This window comes from Neomonachus schauinslandi, chromosome 5 (genome assembly GCF_002201575.2).
Source record: "Neomonachus schauinslandi chromosome 5, ASM220157v2, whole genome shotgun sequence".
Classification (NCBI taxonomy): Eukaryota; Metazoa; Chordata; class Mammalia; order Carnivora; family Phocidae; genus Neomonachus; species Neomonachus schauinslandi.
The window spans coordinates 109,115,283-109,139,985 of NC_058407.1; the positions used below are offsets into that span (position 1 = coordinate 109,115,283).

At 35.5% G+C, this 24,703-nt stretch overlaps 1 protein-coding gene across 2 annotated transcripts in view; it reads left to right on the forward strand.

The window, feature by feature from the left end:
- ARHGAP12 (Rho GTPase activating protein 12) overlaps positions 1-20,156 on the forward strand; it is a 109,989-nt gene extending 89,833 nt beyond the window's left edge. For both annotated transcript variants that reach the window (XM_021686505.1, XM_021686506.1), the window contains 9 exons: positions 4,864-4,965; positions 7,871-7,969; positions 10,945-11,047; positions 12,466-12,582; positions 14,663-14,761; positions 16,267-16,344; positions 16,444-16,578; positions 16,817-16,919; positions 17,774-20,156. In XM_021686505.1, coding sequence (XP_021542180.1) covers positions 4,864-4,965; positions 7,871-7,969; positions 10,945-11,047; positions 12,466-12,582; positions 14,663-14,761; positions 16,267-16,344; positions 16,444-16,578; positions 16,817-16,919; positions 17,774-17,948 — 1,011 coding nt within the window. In that variant the 3' untranslated portion in view covers positions 17,949-20,156. The remainder of the gene's footprint in view (positions 1-4,863; positions 4,966-7,870; positions 7,970-10,944; positions 11,048-12,465; positions 12,583-14,662; positions 14,762-16,266; positions 16,345-16,443; positions 16,579-16,816; positions 16,920-17,773) is intronic.
- Positions 20,157-24,703: the final 4,547 nt, after the last annotated feature.

Sequence of the window (24,703 nt, forward strand, 5' to 3'; positions counted from 1 at the left end):
CAAATACTTTGATATGGCAACCCAAAAATCCTCTGGATTGGGCACTAAAATGAACATTCTAGAATGTTTCTTCTGTTTTACTTCACCTTTGATTTGCTTCATTGTTTAGCCAATACAGTGGAACTGACCTGTAATATATGTTTTCCATATTTAAAGATTGAAAGTCTGGTTTCACTTACCTTAAATTGATAGTTATATGTTTCTCTTTTTTTTTTTCCCCCCTGAGGTAAAGCATATGGTACTTTCTCGTTTGTGTTAATGCATTTCTACAGGGTTATGCAATTATTTCTTCTTCCTACTTGTGGCTCAACTTTTATTTGAAATTGAGTGCAGGAAATGAATGAAAGAAGAGGAATGGAGAAACAGAGATTAAATAAGTAATAAAAAAAAAAGTACCCAAAGAAAGCTGGATAATGGGCATTTATTTGATAATTTCTGATACCTAAAGATTGGAGGTTGTGGTATGTACAGATAAAGTAGAGCATTATGGTTGGTAAGAGGCATCATTTAGGTAGGCAGGTTTGTATGCTTGTAAAAGAAAATGGAAACTTCGTTTTAAATGAAAAGATGTTAAGTGATTGTTAGTACATGATTGTTAGTACAGGCTGGTTGCATTTTATTTAAGATTTTCACTCATGAAGGTTTTGCATAATTCAGAACTCATAATTAAATCTCATCCTGACAAAGGGTGTGAGGTGTTTCTGTTCATCAGCCAGAGCTGTGTCACTGTGTTGCCCTGTGGCAATAGCGGAGGCAGAGTTTAAAATTCACTGAGCTAGCCAGCTTGGCAGTTGTAGAATTCTTAATGAGTTTTTAATTTGGGGGATTTGCTATTTGAATTTTTGCCTTTAAATGAAATTTTACTAATACATTGTGAATCATACAGTATATCATCATTTCAGATTAGTATAATTAAATAAAATACAGTCCTACTGTATTTATAGTCTCAATAAAAACTAAACAGATGTGGAAGGTGATAAAATGCTTGGTTATGCAGTCAATTCTTAATTTTTGTTTTATGGCATATTTAAAGATCAGACTATCTTGCTTTTTCTTTCCATATGTAACACTTATGAAGGGAATGAAAACTAATTTAAGTGGTCTAAGTAAAAGCAAGCAAGATTATTCAAATAAAAAGTGTGTGAGTGTGTATAATGTATTTTGGCATTAAACAACATTCATAAATATTAAAAATTGGTGAAATATGTGAGAGGGTTCTTAATTAACTCTGTAATTAGAATTGTTAAAAATGATTTGAAAAAAAAATAATAGTTTCTCTGCTCAGTCACCAAGTAGATTTATTGTAGGTAAAATGTATCCTTTTTGTATAGTGAAATCACACCTGAGGATGAGAGTCTAAGGCTGGTATATAAGCCAAAAAGACAAAAATCACCTACAGTGAAAATTGTCCTTGAGTATCTCTTAGGAAGGTGTTAGAAGTTGATCTGTAGCAGAGCCATCTTTCTTTTGCCTTTGATGTTGGGGGAGATTGCTTTTCCTCTAGTTGAGTTTGGTTTATGTTGTTGTTGTTATTATTATCATCATCATTATTTTTGAGTTTGGTTTTTTAAGGGGCCATGTTGCAGAAGTTTTGTTCTTTAAAAATTAGTTTTTCACACATAGTGCAAAAACCTACACCTAGGTCCACTTGAAGAAAGAGCAGGTTCAAATCTTTTGCTCACTGCAGAGCATATATTCATTGATTGAAGGCTGAGCAAAATCATTCACACTATTTGAAGTTGTTTTTTGTTGTTTTTAAATAATTCACACTTTGTATTTAGTTTTGGTTCCATTGATAGTTAATATTGAGTAAACAAAATGTACATATATGCAGCATGCAACTCCACTGTATAAGATAAATTTTACATAGATGCTGTATCATCCAGTGAGCCATTCTTTCTCCTTTAGGCTGGATACATTCCAGTTGTTTTCTGTGTATTAGTTATCTACTGGATTGTGATATCAATAGCATAAATTAATACTTGCTTTTTTTCTTACTTCATTTCACCTGGTTTGTTCAACAGACATATAAAAGCCTGTTTTGTTCTAGGCATTGTGTTAAAAGTTTGGAGGTTTTAGAAGTAACATGGTCTCTGTCTTCATGGCTTACACTGTAATGGGGAAGACTGACAAGTGCACGGTGACGATATGACATGACATGTATTGTGCTCCCTTTCAGATATCATTCATCATATTCCTTGAGTATTACAAAAATCACCCTACAAATACCACTAATTATTCAAATTTACTTATATGTGCATTTAAATTTCTAAAATTTGTCTCCTTTTTGGGTCAGATAATTCTTTCTTCTGGGGGGCTCTCCTATAAATAGTATGGTATTTAGCAGGAGGCAGAAGCATCCCCACCTCTAGTTGTGACAACCACAAATGTCTCCAGACATTGTCAGATGCCCCCCAGAGGACAAAATTGCCTGTGGTTGAGAACCATTGTCTTAGAGGAAGGGGAAGGCCAACTGGATGGTAGGGCCACTCCCAAGAGAGGACTTAGAAAGGGATACCAGAGGACAGTTGCCCAGCAGGTCACAAAGAGGGAAGCTCAGGGATTTCTGAGTAGGGGGCTGAGCAAGGTGGCAGTGGGCCAGATGTGACTCTCCCTATTACCCCTCAAGTCTTCTGTTGTGAATATAGGCTAAGACAAGTCTGTTTAATGTAATTTCTATAAAGCATTCACCTTAAAAATAAAATATGAATTTATGTAGTAAGAGAAAATATTCTGAGATATAAATGAGAGGGGCTTTATAAAAATATTTGGAAGTTAAGCTTTGTTTGTGTTGTGTCTGCTTGTAGAATTGTATTTTTGTCCCATTTGGTTCCATATGCTTTTCTCTTGTGTGTCATTTTGCCATTGTGCATTATTATGACATCATCATTTTCTTCCCTTTCTCCATCAAGTCATTCTGCCAACAGGGCTCAGTCTCTGAGCTCTTGCTTTCGCTGCTTTCTTCTTGGAAAAATTCTGTCAATCGTCGGCCTGCATATGTAAAATCTGATCCTGTTTCAGCTGTCACTGTATGTGTTCTTGTTGCATGCCCCTTGCCACAGTAATTCCATTTTCTTTGCCCCGAATATGTTGGAGGGTGTATGATTGAGTGGAATTAACGTTTGAAAAAGGATGAATAACAAACACAAAATTTTGCCAACCGTATTGAATGCATTTTTACCAGCATTCTGTGCCCTATCATTGTACTTGTATTTGGTTGCCCTATCATACTTGGTTAGTTGTTTGTATCTTAGCTTATAGCTAACCATTGACAGAGCATGTGATGGCAACAAGTTACGTACATTGATTTTTACCATTCGGTTAAATGTGCACATTTAAGTTTTGTAACTTTTGAGATATATCATTTTTACTCAGAAAGTTATCTTTGCCCATTGTAGCTTTATGGTTTATTAAATGTCTTTTGAATGACAAAAGGTACTTAAGAAGGGCAAGACTTTGTAGAATAGTTAAAATTTTTGTGATTGTTATTATGATTCCACTAATAAAAATTTCATATAATATCCTAAACTTTGTTTTGATCCCACTAATACATTCAAAATAATATCCTAAATGTTGTTTTGTTATAACAAGTACATTATTTAAGTCCACGTTGCTAGCTGAAAAGATGAAGTAAACAGATGAAGTCGAACCATTTATTAAATGCGAAGCCACTGAGTAGTTACTGACGTTATGAATAGTGCATAAGATATCACTAGGTTGATGGGTAAGATCCATTTCCAGTGACAAACATAATATGACTTGAAAATATTTTAAGAAATGAAATTTCCTGTAACAAATCTTTCACCTTAAGATGACAATTCATTAGCCCTTAAAGATTTTAAAACCTCTAAACCTTTCAGTAAATAGGAATGCTATTTTCTATTCTTAGTTAACAGACTTAACAAAATTTTAACTTAATGATGGCAAGATGCAGAGTAAGTCTGTATTTAACATGAATTTTCTGCTACTTGCTAATCTTTTCCTTATCTGGTTAACAAAATATAATAGCTAGCTAAGTGCTTTTTCTTTTCAAACCACCCATGTCAGCTGTCTTCCTATTCTTTTCACAGTTCTTTATTAAATTGCTGAGGCTTTATTAGCATCTGGCTCTAGTTATAATTTCTAACAAAGGCTGAATAAAAGAATATGGGGCTTAGAGTTTTGTTTTTACAAGTTGTTGTTGACAACATAAATAGTCGATAAGGAAATAACTCTTGAAAGCAGAGAATCACATTGGTTTAGAGACTGTTTATTAGGTGGAAAAGCACTTGTTATCTGCCAGATATTATTTATACATATGTAAGAATATTGCCTTGCCTTTTTGAACACATCCTTTTACTTAGTCATATATAGTCTAGGATCATTTCCAAGAAATGAAATTGCTAAAGCCAAAGGATACATGTGTTTGTAAATTTGCAAATACAGTATTACCAGTTTTCCCTCTCTGGGCATTATTCTAGTTTATACTCCACTTGCATATGAAGACCCCATACTCTATGAGAAACATAGTGTTTTTTATTATTATGTTCAATTAGCCAGCATATAGTCCATCATTAAAAACATAGTTTTTCATCTAACTTCTCGAATTTTTTTTTTCTATACTGATGGGTGAAAAAGATTTTAGTGTGGCTTTATTTTATATTTTTCTTATTAAGATGTAAGTTGAGCCATTTTATTTGTTTCTATGAACAATATATTCATATCTTACAGACATTTCAATTTTAAAGTAGGAATTGTTATAATAAAGACAAAAATTTGAAGTAATCACCTGTTTGGTTTATTGTTAATAATTGGTCTTAATTCTTTTTGATGTACACGTGTACATGAACATCACAAAGGTTTTTCCTTTTTTCTAAAATGAAGTTTGGGAGTAATCAGTCCAAGCCAGAGTTCACAGTGGACCTAAAGGGGGCGACGGTGGAGATGGCTTCGAAGGATAAATCCAGCAAAAAGAATGTGTTTGAGGTAATATGTTTGTTTTCTAGGTATTATTCACATTCTTAACCATAGTAATTGGATGTTCTTTTTTGAATTCTTTTGAGCTGTATTTCAGTGACTGATTAAGGCAAAGTTGGTCATTAAATAAGTCAGTTTGGTATCATAGTTTAAGGGAGAAGAAGCGGGCATGAAGAGCGGGGCTTCATTTGTGTAAGTCATGGGATCTCAGACTATAGATGACAAGCCTTTGTTCCACAATCTTGCCTTTCCCTACCAACAAGAAAAAGGGTGTGGTTCCAGATCACCTGGGTGGCTCAGTGGGTCAAGCGTCTGCCCTCTGCTCAGGTCATGGTCCCAGGGTCCTGGGATCGAGTCCCGCATCGGGCTCCCTGCTCAGCGGGGAGCCTGCTTCTCCCTCTGCCTGCCGCTCCCCCTGCTTGTGCTCTCTCTCTGACAAGTAGATAAATAAAAACTTAAAAAAAGGGGGGGGTGGTTTCCTTTACCTACAAATCTAATAGTGAAAAATAAATTGAAACCTTTCCATTTTGTCATTAAAAATCCCCCCCCCACACACACCCAGTAGGGGCACCTGGGTGGCTCAGTCTGTTAAGGGGCTGTCTTTGGCTCAGGTCATGATCTCCGGGTCCTGGGTTTGAGCCCCGCATTGGGCTCCTTGCTCAGCAGGGAGTCTGCTTCTCCCTCTCCCTCTGCCGCTCCCCCTGCTTGTGCTCTCTCATTCTCTTTCTCTGTCTCAAAAAAATAATAATAAAAAAATCCCCTCCCCCCCATAATATATGATTCTGTATCAGTTATTTATTGCAGCATCTCAGACCACCTCAGGATTTAGTAGCTTAGGGAAAGAACTGTTCTGTTTGTTCGGATTGTGCCGAGCTGAGTGATTCTGATCTCAACATGGGACCATTCATGAGGCTTTAGTCATTCAGTGGTTCACCCCGATCTGGATGGTCTAGTTCACGTGTCTGGTGTTGGTCCAGCAGTTTGCTAGGTCTCCTTCTTTATAAGATCTCTCCCTCAAGGAGGCTGCCCCAGGCTTCTTCACATGGCAGTGTCAGGCTTCCAAGAGGGTGAGAGCGGAAGCTACGGCACTTCCTGAGGCTTAGACTTAGAAGTCACACATCAGTGTATTCCGTTGGGTGAAGCAGTCAGAAGGCCAGCTGGGTATTCAGGGTTGTGGGGAACTAGAGCCCACCTGTCGATGGAAGTGCAGTCAAGGCACGTTGCAGAAGGGTGTGTATATGGAGATGGGAGGAATTATTCAGACTGTCTTTGCAAACAGTCTTCCACATCTCAGCCTTCATTTATAGCCCCATGTGTCAGTCCTTTTCTGTCTTGTTCATGCAGTTGCTGTTTTCCAAGTGAAACTTAGGTTTCCCTGCTGTGATTTTTTACTCTTTATTAGTACTGACCCATGGCAGTCTCTGTCGGTGTTTTCCAAGACCCATCAGAAATGCTACCACAATACTGATGCTTCTTTTTTATTTATGCTTTTAAAATATCATTTAATCTAGTGTAATTTAGGTTTATCATCATCTGTAAATTACTTGTCCCACTAGATGATTTTTTTTTTTAAAGCAGAGAGACTATATTTTTCCTTATCTTTAAGAAAGAACCTCTAACAGAGAATATCTTATGTGCAGTGAATATTCAGTATTGGTTGACTGGTTTGACCCACTCTGTTGAAAGAAGTACAAGAAAGGAAGTCAGTGTTTCCTGAATTAGCCTTGCAGTTTCAATAAGTGATTTCAGAGTGAAAACTATTCCATGGTCAAATAAATGTAGGCAGTGGTGTAGATGTTTTTCTTTCTTTAGAAAATCAGAGCACCCTGGAATATCAAAGCCCTGAGACGTTTTGAAGGAGAGAATCTTGTTTAACTTTCTTTAATGCAGTATTTCCCAAATTAATACCGTATAACTGTTTTTTCCTTTTTTTTTTTTTTGAGGAATACCTTTTTTAAACATTACTTCGGGAACTATGTTTGAGGCATATGTCTCAGAATGTTGTTTGGGAAACATTGCCATATGTTCCTCAAGGAAAAAAAAATAAACAGTTACCAACCAGAAAATAGGAGGAATGCTTTCTCCTAATACCTCCAAATTTTTTGTCAATCCGGTGTAAGAAACTTTGAACCAAAGAGATCCTTGCTTGTTCATGATTTGACATAATTTAGTACTGTTTCATGATTTGACATAATTTAGTACTGTTTCTGCCCAAAAGTGATGTAACATTTATTGTCTGTGCCTTCTCTTTGCATTAAGCCATTATATTTATTTACCTATTAAATAGGAAATAAAAGTTTTAACTCTTTCATATATTTTTTTCTACATTTATTTTTTAACTGGAGAGAGAAAAACATTCCTCAGATTTACATAAAACTATCACAGATTTTATATCTTTACAAATGAATTTTGTTTCAATTCTAATTAAAAATGCACAGCTTTGATACTTGAACTTATTTTTTAATGATACGGTATACTAGATTTCAGCAAGTTTTATGGCATTTGTGTGTTGGAGTTTGGGACCCTTAAGTTACTAGATTTTCATTGAGAATTTTTTATGAGGAAAACTTCATGTTTTATACAATAATTCCTCTGGGATTATTTTATATTAAAAGATACTCCATTGCTGTGCATTACTTTAACCTTTCATCACTCAGTATAATATTATGGCATCTACTCTTCTGGCTGGTGGTTCTGTGGACTTTGGCTTGAATATATTCATTTATTTGGGGGCTCCTGGCTGGCTCAGTCAGTGGAGCATGCGACTCTTGATCTCGAGATTGTGAGTTCAGACCCCACATTGGGTGTAGAGATTACTTAAAAATAACAATAAAATCTTAAAAATATATATTGTTTATTTATTTGGTTGAAAGTACTAACCATCCTCTTTTTTGTTTTCTCCTTTTCTCTAAAGCTGAAAACCCGTCAAGGAACAGAACTGCTAATTCAGTCTGATAATGACACTGTTATTAATGATTGGTTTAAAGTTCTTAGTAGTACTATCAATAATCAGGTATGTGTTTGACTTAGGTAAATTTTTTTTACTTCAGAGCTGTTTTTCTTTTCTGCATTTTAATTGGTTATTGCATATCTAGTTTCCAGTTTATATGTAATAAACACTTTTTTAATATGTATTTTGACAAGAGGTAGGAAAGGCAATGGTAGTTTAGCCATTCCTTGGGGCTGGTGAATGATTTAATATTCTCAGTTATATAATACTCGCTAGTAGTGGATTTTAAATAATTTTCACATGAGGCACTGGTCCAAAAAGAAGTAATTCAAGAAGAGGGACAAACCATTCCTAGTACAGAGTATTTAGTCAATGACCAATGAGTTGGGAACAGTACTATTTGGTGGAGACAGGTCTTAGGTAAAGGTATGAAATGAATGAAGCACTAGTCTTTTCATGAGCACTTTTTCTTTCCTCATGACACCTCTCTAGCTACCCCTGGAGGTGTTCTAGTTCTCCCCCGTCCCCCAACCAGGGAGGTGTTCAGTTCATGTTCCTGGTAAACTTCCTCTTATATGTGTATGTATTTTATATATATATATATATAGTAGACATATGATACGTTATATAATATATGTAGTATATGTATAACAACCAAAAAGAACCTCAAATTTATATTCTGCTGCTGTTAGTAAGAGCAGGAAGAAACAGATAGGGGCCGTACTTTTCCAGACTATATTCTTACGCCCTCACTATATGGGGACATGGCTCCTGACTAAGGATCATATGTCAGTGACAAAAAGGAAAGTGAATACTTACGGGAGTGTGTTACGGTTTTAAACTAAACAGAGATTGAAAAAAAGTTGGGAATCACAGGCTTTAGTAGAGATTGAGAGGTCTTTCAGAGACTATAGGTGAAGCCTCATTATAATAAGGTTTGTGATCTTACTGAGTGAGGTATTCTACCTCTATGGGTTTCGTGTTTTTACTTATAAAATAGAGAGGTTGGATTTGATTTGTCCCAAGTGTCCCTTTAAACTCCAAAATTTTTATGATGCATTCAGTTCAAAACAGCCAGATTTGGAATCTTGAGTATTAACTCTTCCTCCTCTTTTACCTCTTCTAGCCAGTTATTCACCCATTTATATAAATATTCTTCCTTTGCAGTTTGTAATATTGTATATTTCTGAATCTTGTCTCTTCCTTTCCATTTATTCCTGAAACCATCATCAGGACTTTATATGTTAGATAAGAGTCAATTCCTAAACAGTTTTCTTACTTCATTTCACCCCCCACCAATCCGTTCTTAATAGCATTGCTATATGAAACTTCCTAATGTTAACTTTATAATTCTCTCCTGCTCAGTAAAGCTTCTGTGACTCTCATTAAAATTCAACAACCTGAGCCCAGTCTATCTTTTCAAATGTACCTTCTACTCTACCCAATATGGGCTTTCAGCTCTAGTCACTGTAATCGGTTCCCAGTGCCTTGAAAGCAAGTATAGCTGCATTCATTTAACAGATGTGGGAGTGCTTTGCCCTGGAGATAGAGCAGCATGCAATTCCTTTGCTACACCTTTCCCTGCGGAGTTTACAGCCAAAGACAGAAGATTACTGAAGACAGACAACTGAGCAGTTAATACAGTGAAATGTGATGAGGCTTATGATGGTGAGGGATATACAACTTATTATAAAAACACTGATTAGGTAGGAGTTAACCTAGTGTTAGGGATCCATGAAGGCCTTGCAGAGAAAGTGGGTTTTTTTTTTTTTTTTTAATTGAAGCCTATAGGATCAGGGAATAAGCCAAGTGAAAAGAGAGTAACATATTGTTGACTATGAAATTTAAAATATATACTGTTTATAAAGTGGCAAAAGATACTGTAGAAATATGCACAATAAATGTAGAAAGATGCACGAAACAGGGAAAATTGCAAAACCTTATTGAGAAACATTGAAGAAAATCTAATTATATGAGAAAGTATATCATGGATTAAAAGATTCAATAATGTAAAGATAAAATATTCTTCCAAATGATTTATAAATTTATAGACTTGAAATTTTTGAATCTCATTCAAAATCCTAGTAGGTTTTCTGCTGGAACTTGGCAAGCTTCTTCTAAAATTCATACCAGAATATAAAGGGTAAAAATATCCAAGACACTCTTGAAGAAGAAAGTGGAAGGACTTGCTCTATCAGATGTTAAGACTTCTAGAACTGTATTAATTAATACAACATGCTGTCCATACCAGGATAGATCTACAGACCTGTGGAGCAGAATAAAGAACCTAGAAACCAACATTCCTTTGGATACTTTATGCCAGATATAGCACTGTAGAAAAGTAAGGAAGAATAAACTTTCAATGGTACTGGGTCAGCTGGATATCCAGGAAGAAATTAGAACCTTTCCTAACACTAATCACAAAAATAAGTTCTATGTGGATAAAGACATCAGTGTGAAGGGCAAAGCAATAATTCTAGATTTGAGAACTCCAGTTTTTTAACCTGCAAAAGTGACTTTGGTTAGGCTCTACACGAGTTCTAGGATTTCTTTCAATGCCTAACATCCATGAATCTGTGAGTGTGATTACTAGCTATTGATACAAAGTATAATTTGAAAAGATCGTTGGTGTGAAAAATTAATGTGCCATTTGCTAGTTAGCTTTGTGCTGTTAGCACAGAATGTGGCTTCATCGTGGACTCAGTGTAGCTTGTGGGTCAGGACCTTTTAACTCTTGTTACTGTCATTCTTATGTATTTGATCTACATGAGGGAACATAGCCTCATTATCAGTATATAAAGCCATCATCCTGTGAATAATCAGCATTTTTTTATTTTTTGAAATTCAGAATTAATGAATTCCCCCTATGTAGGGGGAAAAAATATTTTTAAAGATTTACCAAGTATCTAAATCATATATACTTATTGGTTCCCTAAAGTCATTTGGGAGGATCAGTTACTGATTATACTGAGAATTATGCTATTACATCTAAAATAATCTCAAAAATAATATGTGTTTGGGAACTCTTTAATCAACAGACAGTAGAAACTGATGAAGCTATTGAAGAAGAGATACCAGATTCCCCAGGAATAGAAAAGCATGATAAAGAGAAGGACCATAAGGATCCTAAGAAACTTCGTTGTAAGTTATTTACCTATTTTGTTAGTCATTTGAGCATCTTCTCTTAGATTTTTTGAATATTTTAAATATATAAAGGCTGAGTGGAATCTCCATTGTTACCAGGAAATTATAAGGGTAGATATTTGCAATCTTGGTGTTTTAGGAGTACTCTCTCCTTGTTAACTCCTTGTTACTTTTCGGCCTCATCGTGTGCACCCATACAGCATCTTATTTATTTTAAGATTTTGTGGTTCTTTAAGAGAAAAAAGTATATTAGAATGCACTTCTATTGAGGTATCCAGGAAGCTGAACTATATTGATTTAAAAATACATAATTACTGTATAAGGTCTAGATAGAATCTTTACACTTTAAGAAGTCAAAAGTCATGGGACATGTACCATAGTTCACACTGGACACCAGGCAAACATCTCTGGACTAGGATATGTCTGTGCAGGTGCAGCTGCATGCATTCATATCTCCAGATCATTCATATCTATGTATGTATGTGTGTGCAGATATATATGTATATGCTAAAGCCAGCAAATTTAATAGCATTTTCTGATGCAGGCCCCTTGTGAGTTACATTGTTTAAATAGGCCATTAGCTGTGGCTCTGAACTTGTTAAATGTATTTTAACAATCCACATTCAACTGAGAATTTTGGCCTTTGGATTAACTGAATGATTAGAAAATCATTTCTACTTTTGTTCTCCCACATTCTAATGAAGGTTAGGCCTATTAACTGACATTGTCACTGACCTATAACAGTGTAAACACATGAAAATTTGATTATTTTAATGCTTTACTAATAAATTCTTTTGCTCTCACATTTCCTCAGATATAGTTCTTTTCAAGAAATTTACTTTTTGGATATTTTTTATTGGAACCAAAAAAGAAATCAGAGTTATGGCAATGTAGGACATTTTTCAAGTGGTCCCATTCTTAGTTTAGAGGTAGTTGTGATGAGGTGTGGTTAGCTTAAAGTACAAGTAATTGTGATGGATATATATTCTCTAGACTCCTAGTCCAGTAAGGATACTGCAGGATAAGGACTTTTTTTATGTTTTATGGACATTTTTTTCTCATCATTTTACCTTCTAAAACTGATGGAGAGTCAAAGGAGATATAAGTAGTATCATTTATGAAATAATGAGTATAAGTTAGAATAACCAGTGTCTAACACATATACCAAAGAAGGTGCAGTTTGTGGTCAGTGTTTAGTGATAAAAATGAAATGTTTTGTTTGGTTTATCACTTTGAAATTGGGTCTGTGTTAGCTTGATTCTTGACGTACTTACTCTTAAACTATATTAAAGTTAGAGTAACTGAATTTATAACTGATTTTTACATATGAAATTAATATGTTTTGAGTGCTGGTGGAAAAATTTTTATCAAAAAGTTTTTATTTTATGAAATGCTTAATATCCGTTTGTCTTAAGCCACAAAAGTGTCTAGCATAGATTCTTCAGAACAGAAAAAAACCAAGAAAAACTTAAAGAAGTTTCTTACACGGCGCCCCACTTTGCAAGCTGTTCGTGAAAAAGGTTATATTAAAGGTAGGTAGAAGTGCTGTTTATAATAATGAACTTTGGCCAAAATCAGAAATAAGACATTTTAAATTAAAAACTGAACATTTTTTGAACAGTAAAAATGTTTTCATTCTTTAAAGTTAGCAGGTTCATTGGTTTAAAATACATTTGAGTGATTAAAATTGATTTTTCGGGGCGCCTGGGTGGCTCAGTTGTTAAGCATCTGCCTTCGGCTCAGGTCATGATCCCAGGGTCCTGGGATCGAGCCCCGCATCGGGCTTCCTGCTCAGCGGGAAGCCTGCTTCTCCCTCTCCCACTCTCCCTGCTTGTGTTCCCTCTCACTGTGTCTCTCTGTCAAAGAAAAAATTAAAAAAAAAAAAACTTTAAATAAAATTGATTTTTCAGTGCACACAGAATTTAACTAAGGCATTGAACAGACATAAATACCAAAGTAAGTTTTTAGAGACCCTGTACCAGAGGAACTACAGGGGTGAGATGGATGGATAGAAGGCATGACAATAAAGATTCTTAGTTTTGAGGGGCATCTGGGTGCCTCAGTCGGCTAAGTGTCTGCCTTTGGCTCAGGTCATGATCCCAGGGTCCTGAGATCGAGCCCCATTTGGGCTCTTTCCTTAGCGGGGAGTCTGCTTCTCTCCCTGTCTTTCCCCTGCTCATGCGCTTTCTCTCTCTCTCTCTCTCTGTATGTCTCTCTCTCAAATAAATAAGTAGAATCTTTTAAAAAAAGATTTTTAGTTTTGAGATGCACAGATCAGAACTTTTGAATGAAACATCACTAACACAGTAGAAAGAAGAAAATATTGAACAATCTTATCTTGATTGTTTGCCTTCAATTCTCATTTCAGGTGATTTTAAAATTAGTATGAGATATTTTTTCCTAAATTTTTATATTATTCCATTTATAAGCAACAATAACAATAATGCACTAACAGGATCTTAATAACAGAGTATTCTTTAAAATCACATATACTTGTATATACCTTTAGTTCTTACAAGCGCTTTTAATTTCAATGATAAAATTTTCTAATACAGGACTCAGTGACATTTAATTAGTGAATAAAGGCATAGGTAAAGGTAATGTATAACATATATATCTGTCTTTGAAGTTTCTAAAAAAGACCATCACTAGAACCTCTGTTTGCAAAGCATCTAAATTAAAATACACAAATGGGTTTCATTAAAAAGATATTTAAAACTTCTGGGTAGAGTTCAGCTAATTAAGTGATTCAAATTAACAACCTTAAGAGTTATAGGTAAACAGGGACTCCCAGATAACGCATATGAATTTAGTATATTAAGTTTAGAACTTTAAAAAAAGAAAAAAGCCTGACAAATCAGTAAATAGCAATTGCTATTAATTTTTCACCAGGCCTTTTTGTTGAGAAATATAAACTGTTGCTGCTTTATGGTGTTCAGGACTTCAAATATTTTGTTTTCCTCGGTAGTTAGCACTAATGTGGCATTTCAGAAGTGTTGGGTTGAAAGACTAATAGAACAGCCTTTGAAATATACTTTGTGGAATCAAGGGTTGGCACACGATGGGTATGCACCCTGCTTGTTTTAATAGTTTAAAAAATATTCAGGTGTTTACTAAGTGCTAGGCATGAGCCTGGGTGCCATGAATACCTATTGGTTTGAGAACTACAAGGTCCCTGCCCTCATGAAACTTACCTAAAAACAAGAGACAGACAAGATAATTATGACTACCATGAAGAATCTACTGTAGTAATGAAATAGTGACTGTACGTGGTTACCTTAGGCTGATCATAAGGTTTTTCTAAGGAGATGACATTATAGCTGAGGGTGGGAGTGATAAAAAGCTAAGTTTGGGGGAGAGGATGAATCCCTACAAAAGGTATAGAAAACTAAAAGGCTCTCAGGTAAAAATGGGGTGTTCATGGAGTTTAGTAAAGCAGGAAAATTGTTTGAAGTGGAATTGGAATGGGTAGGCAGATCACAGAAGGCATGAGTCACAGCAGACCATGTCAGGATGTACTGAATGTCTTCTATAGCACTGTGAATAGTGATCGCCACTTTGCAAACTACATTTTAGCAGGGTGATTTATTTTAAAAAATAAATCTCTTTCAGATCAGGTATTTGGAGCCAATCTTGCTAATCTTTGTCAGAGAGAAAATGGCACAGTGCCAAAATTTGTGAAGTTATGCATTGAACATGTTGAAGCATATGGTAAGAAAATGAATTTTTTTTTTATGTTAAGCACACTAACCCATTGTTTTGCCATCAGAATCCTTAGGATTTTTGATTTTGAGTGATGGAACAGTCATAAGATGTTAAGAAAAGCATCTTGTTTGCAAAACTTACATGTTTTAATGGTTACATATATCTGTTTTAAATTAAGACCTTTGCAGGCACATGTTGAATATTCAGCACTTCTAGCTGATTAAGTGTATGGTATTCTTTGAAGCCATTTGGAGTTGGCCTTTGCTTAAAATGAAGAAGGTGGTGATTATGAAACTGAGTTTATTAAGAAGTGATTTGACAGTGTAGAAGATAGGAGATTGTGTTTACTTACAAGAGAAAGTTGCTTCTCTTTATAATAAAAATGAGATGACATTTTATAACTGTAAATCAACTATAAAATGTCTAGACAAACCTTATGTCATTTCCTGTTAAATAAGACTTAAACGAATTTATATTTTGGTTGATTTTAACAATATTTATACTAGTTTTATATAAAATAATTACCATGATGGTAATCACATTAACTTGTACCTGTACATCATCAAAAACATCTTGTACTACAATTAAAACATTTGCATAATTTGTGATTTCTGTCAGTTTCAGATCTTGTTGTTGACTTTTTTGTCAACATGACAATAGAGACTGTGCCTTTATTTGAAGTTCTATGAATAGCACGTCAGATAATGTGCTTTGTTAAATGTGTATAGCATGATTTAATGAATATTTGGATTTTTTAGGCTGAATTGGGTGAATTTAACAGTTCTATTCCACATATAAAAAGAAACTATATCAAATTATCAATTGTTTTTATAGAGCCTTTATTTTAATTGATAACTTTATTTATTACAAGCACTTATAAGGACAACCATCTTTAAAAGAGTGCTTTAATATGTACATTTACAGGGCGCCTGGGTGGCTCAGTCGTTAAGCATCTGCCTTTGGCTCAGGTCATGATCCCAGGGTCCTGGGATCGAGTCCCACATTGGGCTCCCTGCTCGGCGGGAAGCCTGCTTCTCCCTCTCCCACTCCCCCTGCTTGTGTTCCTGCTCTCACTGTCTCTCTCTCTGTCAAATAAATAAATAAAATCTTTTAAAAAATAAAAAAAAAATATGTACATTTACATTATGAAATGTGCAAAAACAGTGGATGGGCTGGTTTTATCTTTTCGTTTCTTTACTTTCTGAACTATCCCCAGGAGTAGAAGTTTATCTTAAATTGTTTGTATTTCAAGTTTAATGAGATGATTTGTTTTGAGATGATCCACAGTCTACATGATAAATTAGAATTGTTGCTGTTTATTAAACAGAATTCAGAGTGTATCTCCACCCCCCTCTCTCTCTGCCAAGCATCTATAAAAAGCCAGTTAGAGGAAAAGAGTATTTGCCCATTTGATTTTAGACTCATGTTATTGAATAAGGATTCTGAAACATGCAAGCATCTTTAGAAGAGGCACCTACTTAAAACACAAAAATATTTTAATTTTCTCTTAGGTTTGGATGTTGATGGGATATACAGAGTAAGTGGCAACCTTGCAGTGATCCAGAAACTGAGATTTGCAGTCAATCATGGTAAGATCATACTCTTTATTATTATGTGCAAAAAAAGCACTCATAACTATTAGAATCAGTTTAAAGTTATTTAAAAAAATTTCCTATTCTGTTTTTCAGATGAGAAATTGGATTTGAATGATAGTAAATGGGAAGATATTCATGTTATTACTGGAGCACTCAAAATGTTTTTTCGAGAATTACCAGAACCTCTTTTTACATTTAACCATTTTAATGATTTTGTTAATGCAATTAGTAAGTATGTCATTACACTTAATTTTTTTTCTACATGTTGAAAGTCCTCTGTACCGATTAAGCCACTACATTGTTTGATCTTTCTTTTAAATTATTTCAAAGGTTTGTTTTACTTTAGAAGTTTTAAATGTGACCACCAGATGTCACTGTGTATTACCAAATGTGAGGTTCGAAACTATGTCACTGTTTTCAATTTCATGCATAATCTCTCATTATTATCTTTTTTTTTTTTTTTAAGAACAAGAACCAAGACAGCGAGTCGCTGCTGTTAAGGACCTAATCAGACAGTTGCCAAAGCCAAATCAAGATACAATGCAGATTCTTTTTAGACATCTCAAAAGGTAAGAGGTTCACCACAGAAAAGAAATAGTAATTTAATTAGGGAGAAAAAAAGAGAAAGGTAAGAGAAATGCACGGTTATGAGGTGTGGTATAGGACCCACGAGGCCAGGGTCCCTCAGACATCGGTTCACATCCCAGCTGTGCTACTTGCTGTCTTTGTAACTTGAAAAAGAGAACTCCTTTGGGCCTTTTTCCTCATAGGTAAATGTTCTGGTATGAAAAATATTTACTTAATGTTATATGCGAAGCATTTATATAATGCCTAGCATGTAAGTGTTCAGAAATTGTTGTTTAAGTTAATTAACCTGAAGATGAGATTTTGAGATGAGGACTATTAAATTACCTTAGAAGAAAGCCATCATGGCTTTCAGGTTACTACATAGCCATTTTAATAACTGATTTTTGCCTTCTGACAGAACACTAGAATAGTAAAGTAAATTATCCCAATGAAGGAGATTAAAAAAACAAACAAACATAGAATTAGTAAAATGAAAATTTAATCTCTCTATCCTAATGAAATTTTTTCCCCCATCACCCTAGTGGAGTAATTATTGTTACCTGAATTGTAGTTCATACTTAATTGTGTTTTGCTTTAGACATTAAGCTGAAATATCACACATTGAAAGTTTGTTAGAGTATGTATAATTATACCTTTCAGCTGTGTTTACCCAAAAGAAACCTTCATGTGATGTTTGGACTGAATCCTACTTGGTTTTAAGTAGCTTGTATGTATTTTAGGAAAATGAGCACTATTTCTCATTTCTAAATGCACACTGTTTATGTTTATAATACAGTTTCAAAAATTTTTCCTCTCGTATGTTTTCTCTTTTAACAATTTTTTTTCCCCCCCTTAGAGTTATAGAAAATGGAGAAAAAAACCGAATGACCTATCAGAGTATAGCAATTGTGTTTGGTCCCACTCTGTTGAAGCCAGAGAAGGAGACTGGTAATATAGCGGTTCATACTGTCTACCAAAATCAGATTGTAGAATTAATTCTACTGGAAATAAATTCCATCTTCGGGCGTTGATTCTTATTGAAGACAGCCTGTGGACTATTGAAGCCGGATTCCATCAGATTTCAAATCCTTATACATGATGTATTTTATTTTTGGACCAAGCAGTGACTCTTTGATTTTGCACTTTTTTGAGGGATCAGAAGGGAATGGGGGAGTCAAGATGTGTGTTAGGCCCTCATATTTGCTGCTTTGTTGCAAGTTGATATAGCTGTGTGTAATTTTGAATTAATTTTATCCTGAATGTTTGCATTTCATACTCTGAATTTCAGTAAAAATCAAAACTTGTAACCAGTCGTATACACTGGATAATTTGGTAAGAAAACTACATTTTTTTTTCTCAAACTGGATAATGTAGAATTTCTTCTCATGATTCATTAGATTCATCACTTGATAGAACAGTACTCACTATCAGTTATTTTGAAGACGCTCTTGGGCATTCTAAACAAAATGAAGTATATCCTTTTTGAAACCTGTGTATTTATTTTTCAGGGTTTCTGCATGCAGTGGCAGTCTTAAGTTCTACAGTTCATTCTAACCCAGAGGTAATCCCTCGGCGAAGGCTTGCCACCTTCCCTGTGTTGCATACCATCCTTATTGGATGGATGTCTTAGTCGCTTGTTGGGCAGCACACTAATATTACTTAACACACTGTGATATACTGGAGTTTAATTTAGCATAAGTCAGTTCAGGGTATTTTGGGGCTGTCTGTGCTACGCTGATTTGTAGCTAAGAATCCTGATTATATCTAGTGCCATACTGAGTTCTTGGTATGACCCTGTGGAAACAGACATTATTTGATGTAAATATAAGCTAAAGACTTAATGTCCTTTAGCTTATGTATATAATTTTGTTGTATAGTCTCAGAGTACATTCTAACCTGACATTTCTAATCATGATATTGGTAATCTTTTCCGTGAATATTAGGTTTCCTCCAGAAATGGGCTGTTATTTGAGAAACTTAACTGTGTGCACTTTTAGATTTTAATTACATTTACAGGCAAATCACTGTAATGCAAATGGTACTGGAAAAATACTGAATAGACTTGCTAAATGGTAAATGCACTACAAGAGGAATCTTTTAGATAATTTAATATGTACAGAATACATTAGAAAAAAATTTATTACAGAATTCTAACTGCAGTATGAATAGTGGAAACCCATATGTAAATTAGATGGATGTCAAATGGAAAATGACATTGCTAAATTTGAGAATTTCTTTTTACATTACTAATGTAGATTGATTTGTATAATAAAACAGGGTTTGGAAGGTTTTGTTACAGAGAGCATGGTCTGTTGAAGATATTTTAAGATGTATTTTTCTAGATTAACTGATGTATATGAAATGTCTAATCCAAATAAAACTATAAGAGGTTTAGAGATTTTCCATTGGAAATGTGCATTTTGGTTTTTAATTTTTTTCTTGTTTTTGCATTTACTGGCATACTCTTATACCTCATTTTTAAAAAATCAACTGAATCCAATATTTCCTGCGGTAAATATATTTTCCTCATTTTTTCCACACCTTTTCTACTCCCTGCCATGCCAACACCTCCTCCACTCTCCCCTCTCCAATTTTCATTTCTTCATCAATATTTGAAAGTGAATGATTTGTGACCAAGACTCCTTTTCTTAGAATTGCATTTGTAACTTACAGATTGCCTTCCTTGGGAACAAATAGTTTATGTACAATTCAAAAATCTCTCACCTGAGTTTTGTGGTAAAAATATTGTTTGTTGTTGTGGTCTTGTTAAATTGGTAACAAACCAAGCTACTTGATAGCTATGGAAAGCAGATTGTTTTGGGCAGGGATAAAAAGCCCCAAAATGAGAACGTTTGTATTTGTCTAACAATGTCCTGAACAATACAGTATGCTTTAGAACTGGCCTATATAGTGATTGTATGCCAGCAAAACCATTAGACTCAAACCAGTGACGCTCTTTCTCTTCGTAGCTGTGGACATAACAAAGATTAAAATTGTCCTGTGTTCCTTGTTTCAAAGTACATGTGTATGTATGTGGAGTCTTAAATGTTTTATTAGTCTACAGCTAATTAGTTTATTGTAATATTGTATGTACAGTGAGATCAATGTCTTGTGTTTTCATCTTTTGTGAATTAAAAATTCTCACTTTTTTTTTTTTTGTAATAACAAAACCAGTAATACTTTCCTGTCTTGACAACTTGGTTTTTAGTAGAAAATATATTAAAGGCTGAAATAAATTGTCAGTGGAATTTCATTTGCTAATAGGCCCTCCTTCAGAATGTCATTGTAGAAAAGTAGTTGGAAATTGAAAGAAATAGTATATTCACATGTGTTATTACATTTAATTAGAGAAGAAAAATACTTATTTAAATTTTACAACTGTAAGGAATTTTACCCTTTACTCTGGAAAAATGATGTTACCTTTTAGTTAGAGGCAAATCTGCAGAATTTTTTTTTCTTATGGGAAAAGCACAAATGGCATAATTCAGCCAAACTGGGCTCAGGCAGATGTGTTATGTACACATACACGTGGATGTATATGGAAATGTGTGTGTGTGTGTGTCACTGCTTACCTACAGATGAAAACTCAGTAATAATGGCAGATACCTGGAGACCTTTGTGCTATTTTAGTTTCATGCCAGGCTTCTTTGTAAGCCTGTAATACTAGATGTTAAGATAGCAGGGAGAGGAAAAAGTTATTCCATAATTTTGCTAAGAGATTCTTTTCCAGCTCGTGGGAGAGACCCTCTAATTAAATATTTAAAGTAAACACGTAGTTTCCCATGACACTAATTTCTCCAACATCTTTAGGCATTTAAAAAACACAGAGGAGGGGCACCTGGGTGGCTCAGTTGTTAAGCGTCTGCCTTTGGCTCAGGTCATGATCCCAAGGTCCTGGGAGCAAGCCCCACATTGGGCTCCCTGCTCTACGGGAAGCCTGCTTCTCCCTCTCCCACTCCCCCTGCTTGTGTTCCTGCTCTCACTCTCTCTCTCTCTGTCAAATAAATAAAATCTTTAAAAAATAAAAAAAACACAGGAGTCTACAACATGTCATTTTAGTAAAGAAGAAAAAAAGTCAAATGGGCATCATGCTCTTGCTGGCCTAATAAAAGTCAAATGCTCAAAGATCACATCTGTATAGAGAATTGAAAATGGGTAGAAAATAAGATTTTATGGAGTTTGCTAGTCTCTCTGAACTCTAGCCATCAGCTCTAATGATCCTCTTTTATAGGAAGCACGGTTATAATACAAGACTAGAGATGGTGTTTAATAGAGACTGTAGCCTGAATGTAACTGTATATTACATTCCCGGATGTGGGGCACAGTTTTGTTTTTGTTTGTTTTTTAAACAGTATTTCAATATAACTAATACAGTTCTGTTAAATGAAACTTTAGTTTTAAACCAAAAAAAAAAAAAAAAAAAAAACCCACACACACACACACACACAAAAAACCTCCCCACAAAAAAACAAAAAGCAGAGGGGGCTGCAAAACAAAATCAACAGCCTGACAATAATGGTGTATTAGAATCTGTTGGAAATTCACAAGCTGCAGACCCAGGCCAAGCAGAGTCAGACTTAGTATTCTAGAGAAGGGGGAGGTACAGAATGCCTAATGAGACATTCTGTAACTACTAAAGACAAGGGACTTCTCCTGAAGAATCTCAATTAGTCTTCTCAACTGAAGTTTTGTGGGCCAGTGGTGGCTGTAAATATATTCAGCTGGATTGAGCTTTTACAAATTAGCCTTATGTGAATATGGCACTTAAATGAACTCTTTCATTTCCTTCATTGCTTCCCTTCTCCCACAGGAAAAAAAGGAAAGAAAAAAAAAAGCACTTTCATGGTACTCTTATAAACAGCACTTGTAGAACAAGGTAACTGTTTAACAAACCACTACAAAATGTATTTAGAATCTAGTCTGATTTTTTATTTTTTCTCATCAATCCCCCTCCTATTTTACTTCCTCTCCGTGTTTTCAGAAAAAACGGTTCTGGTAAAGATTTTAAAATTATTAATGTCGATAGCTAAATCAGGTAGTTCTTATAGTTGTGGCTCACACTGTAAGTTGAAACTTGTAATGTCATGAATCTTGTTGATAAAATTCATGGTGACATCAGAGCAAAAATGAGGATGTGGAAGCTCTTATCAACAGGGCCTTTGCAGAGGTAGACCTCAAACTCTGTAAGCTCATGGTGGAGTGACTGGTGAAGATTTAGCATAACATTCAAGGGCTCCTTTCTCCTCCTGGGCATTTTGAGAGTTGGTTTATATTTAGGCAAGAGAAATGGGACTCTTAGACACTCAAGTAAAACTGAGTTTCATTGATTGGTAAAGCAGGACAGAACCAATAGGGATCCTCACATTCATAGTCTTACTTTATGGAAGCACAAAATGATAAGCCTAAAACTGAAGGGAAGAGATATCTTGACATTATGTCTCTTTAAAGTTCGTGATCAATTTAAGTAAAGCATATTCTGGTATGTTCAAGTAATATCCTTTGAGGAAGAAACTAGTAACTTCTCTACATATTGGGAGCATCTGTTTTCAAGCTAAGTTAATTTTTATTTGTATGGCATATTGAAACATACGTACATCTATTAGGAATATAGAGGTGGTGGGGGGTTGTGGGTAGGGAGTGCTTTCTGCTGGTCTCTCCTAGTTCTAGTTATATGAATAGTAAACCAGTATCCCTTTCCCTCCCCTGGCAAATCATCAGACATCAGTGGTTCTCTTTCTACCTGCTGACACTCTGGACTAGCCATTGTGTTCATTAATCTGTTTAATATGGATATCTGCTTTCACTTGAGTTCTGGAACTGCGCTGTCCCAATATTGTAGCCACTGGCCACGTGTGGCAACTTTAATTTCATTAAAATAAAGTTAAACATGAAAATCCAGTCAGAGCAGCCACTCTTTAAATGTTCAGTAGTGACGGAGTTGATGGCCACTGTACTGGACAGTGCTGTTATGGAAGGTCGGTTGTGAGGAATAAGCAATTACAAAAGACAAAATTCTTTCAAAAAATATATGCTCTAAAGCATTATATAATCCTCCCTCATGCTTGTCTCAAGTACATGACACTAGAGTTTAAAATCAAGGGGAGAGAACATTTTTATAAAGGTCTGCCAAACTTTGAATATTTGTCCCATTATATGCTCTCATTAGGGGTGGCTGGAAGGGTGGTAAATGTGATTTGACTTCTATTACAGCTCCATTACAATTTGGTGAAAATCCATTTGAAACTACAGCCTAAGAAAAGCCTCAGGTGACACTGTTCTCTGGGAAATGTAGGAATGCTGTACTGAGATATTTCTGAGACTATGTCACAGTATTCTTACATTTAGATTTTGGGAAAGATTTTCTGAAATCATATTTTAGAAACTGAGTAAAGAAATGGTTCTAATTAGAGCATTCCCTTGAGATCCAAGTTCCCTCACCTTGTATTTACTTTTTATTTTTAAAGATTTTATTTATTTATCTGACAGAGAGACGCAGCAGGAGAGAGAACACAAGCAGGGGGAGTGGGAGAGGGAGAAGCAGGCTTCCCGCGGAGCAGGGAGCCCAATGTGGGGCTCGATCCCAGGACCCTGGGATCATGACCTGAGCCGAAGGCAGATGCCCAGCGACTGAGCCACCCAGGAGCCCCTGATTTTTTTTTTTTAATTTTTATTTGTGGGAGAGAGAGCACAAGTAGGGGGAGCAAGCAGCAGGCAGAGAAGCAGGCTCCCTGCTGAGCAAGGAGCTGGATGTGGGACTCGATCCCAGAATCCTGGGATCATGACCTGAGCCAAAGGCAGACGCTTAACCAACTGAGCCACTCAGTACTTTTGATTTCTAGCAATGCCCTTTAAGAGGTAGTGGAGAAGAGCCTACGTACAAAATTTCTCTTTAAATGAGAGTGACATCTAGCCATGGATACAGGGAAATTTTTGGTAGTCAAAGTTAGTCGATCTGCACATGATTTCACCAGATGCTTACTCAAGTGTGGACAGTGACATAATACACAGAGGCCATAGACTAGATGGTAATTAGCATTTTTCATTTTCGTCTTTATCAAAATGTTTAAGGGTCCCAGGCCAGAGGTACTTCTGTGCATAGTTGACATATATAATGCTCTGGTTGAAGAAGATGCTACTGTTGTATGTTCAACCTTGTTATAAAGGCTGTTAATAAGCATCTTATTTCTGGGTAGTGAGTTTAATAGTTCATTACTTATTTCCATTAACCCAACCTGTTGACAGAATGCTTTAGGTCAAACTTAAGCAAATCATAGGGTGAAGAAGCTTTGCCATCTAGTAAAATTAACTCAGAAAACCCTCCTCCCATATTCTCATTAAGTCCATTGGAATGTGAAATACTTCTTTCTGTGTCTTTTCTTCTGCCTTCCTTTTATCTCCCCTCCCCTCCTCTGTCTCAGTAGTTGCTGTTTGCTTTAGACGATCAGATGAGTGGCTACTCACAGAGGCTGTTTTGAGACTTATTTGAGGCCGTTGTGTCCCAAGTGTCCAGGTTTCCTGGAGGGGAGTTAGACTTAAAGAGGAATCAAAGGCCTCTAGGGAACACAGCTGTGTCAAGGAGGAAACTTAAACCTTTTATAAGGAGCAATCCCAGTGTCTTTGGATGACCTAGTTCTGACCGTGAGTTTCCCGGAATTCAACCCATTATGTTAGATGACCAGATCTGATGTAACATTTCTGACATCTGGCTGCATCTTATGGTCATGTCCTTGTCTCCTGACTTGTTATATTAGCCAAATAGAGCATTGCCAAAACAGTGACAACCTTC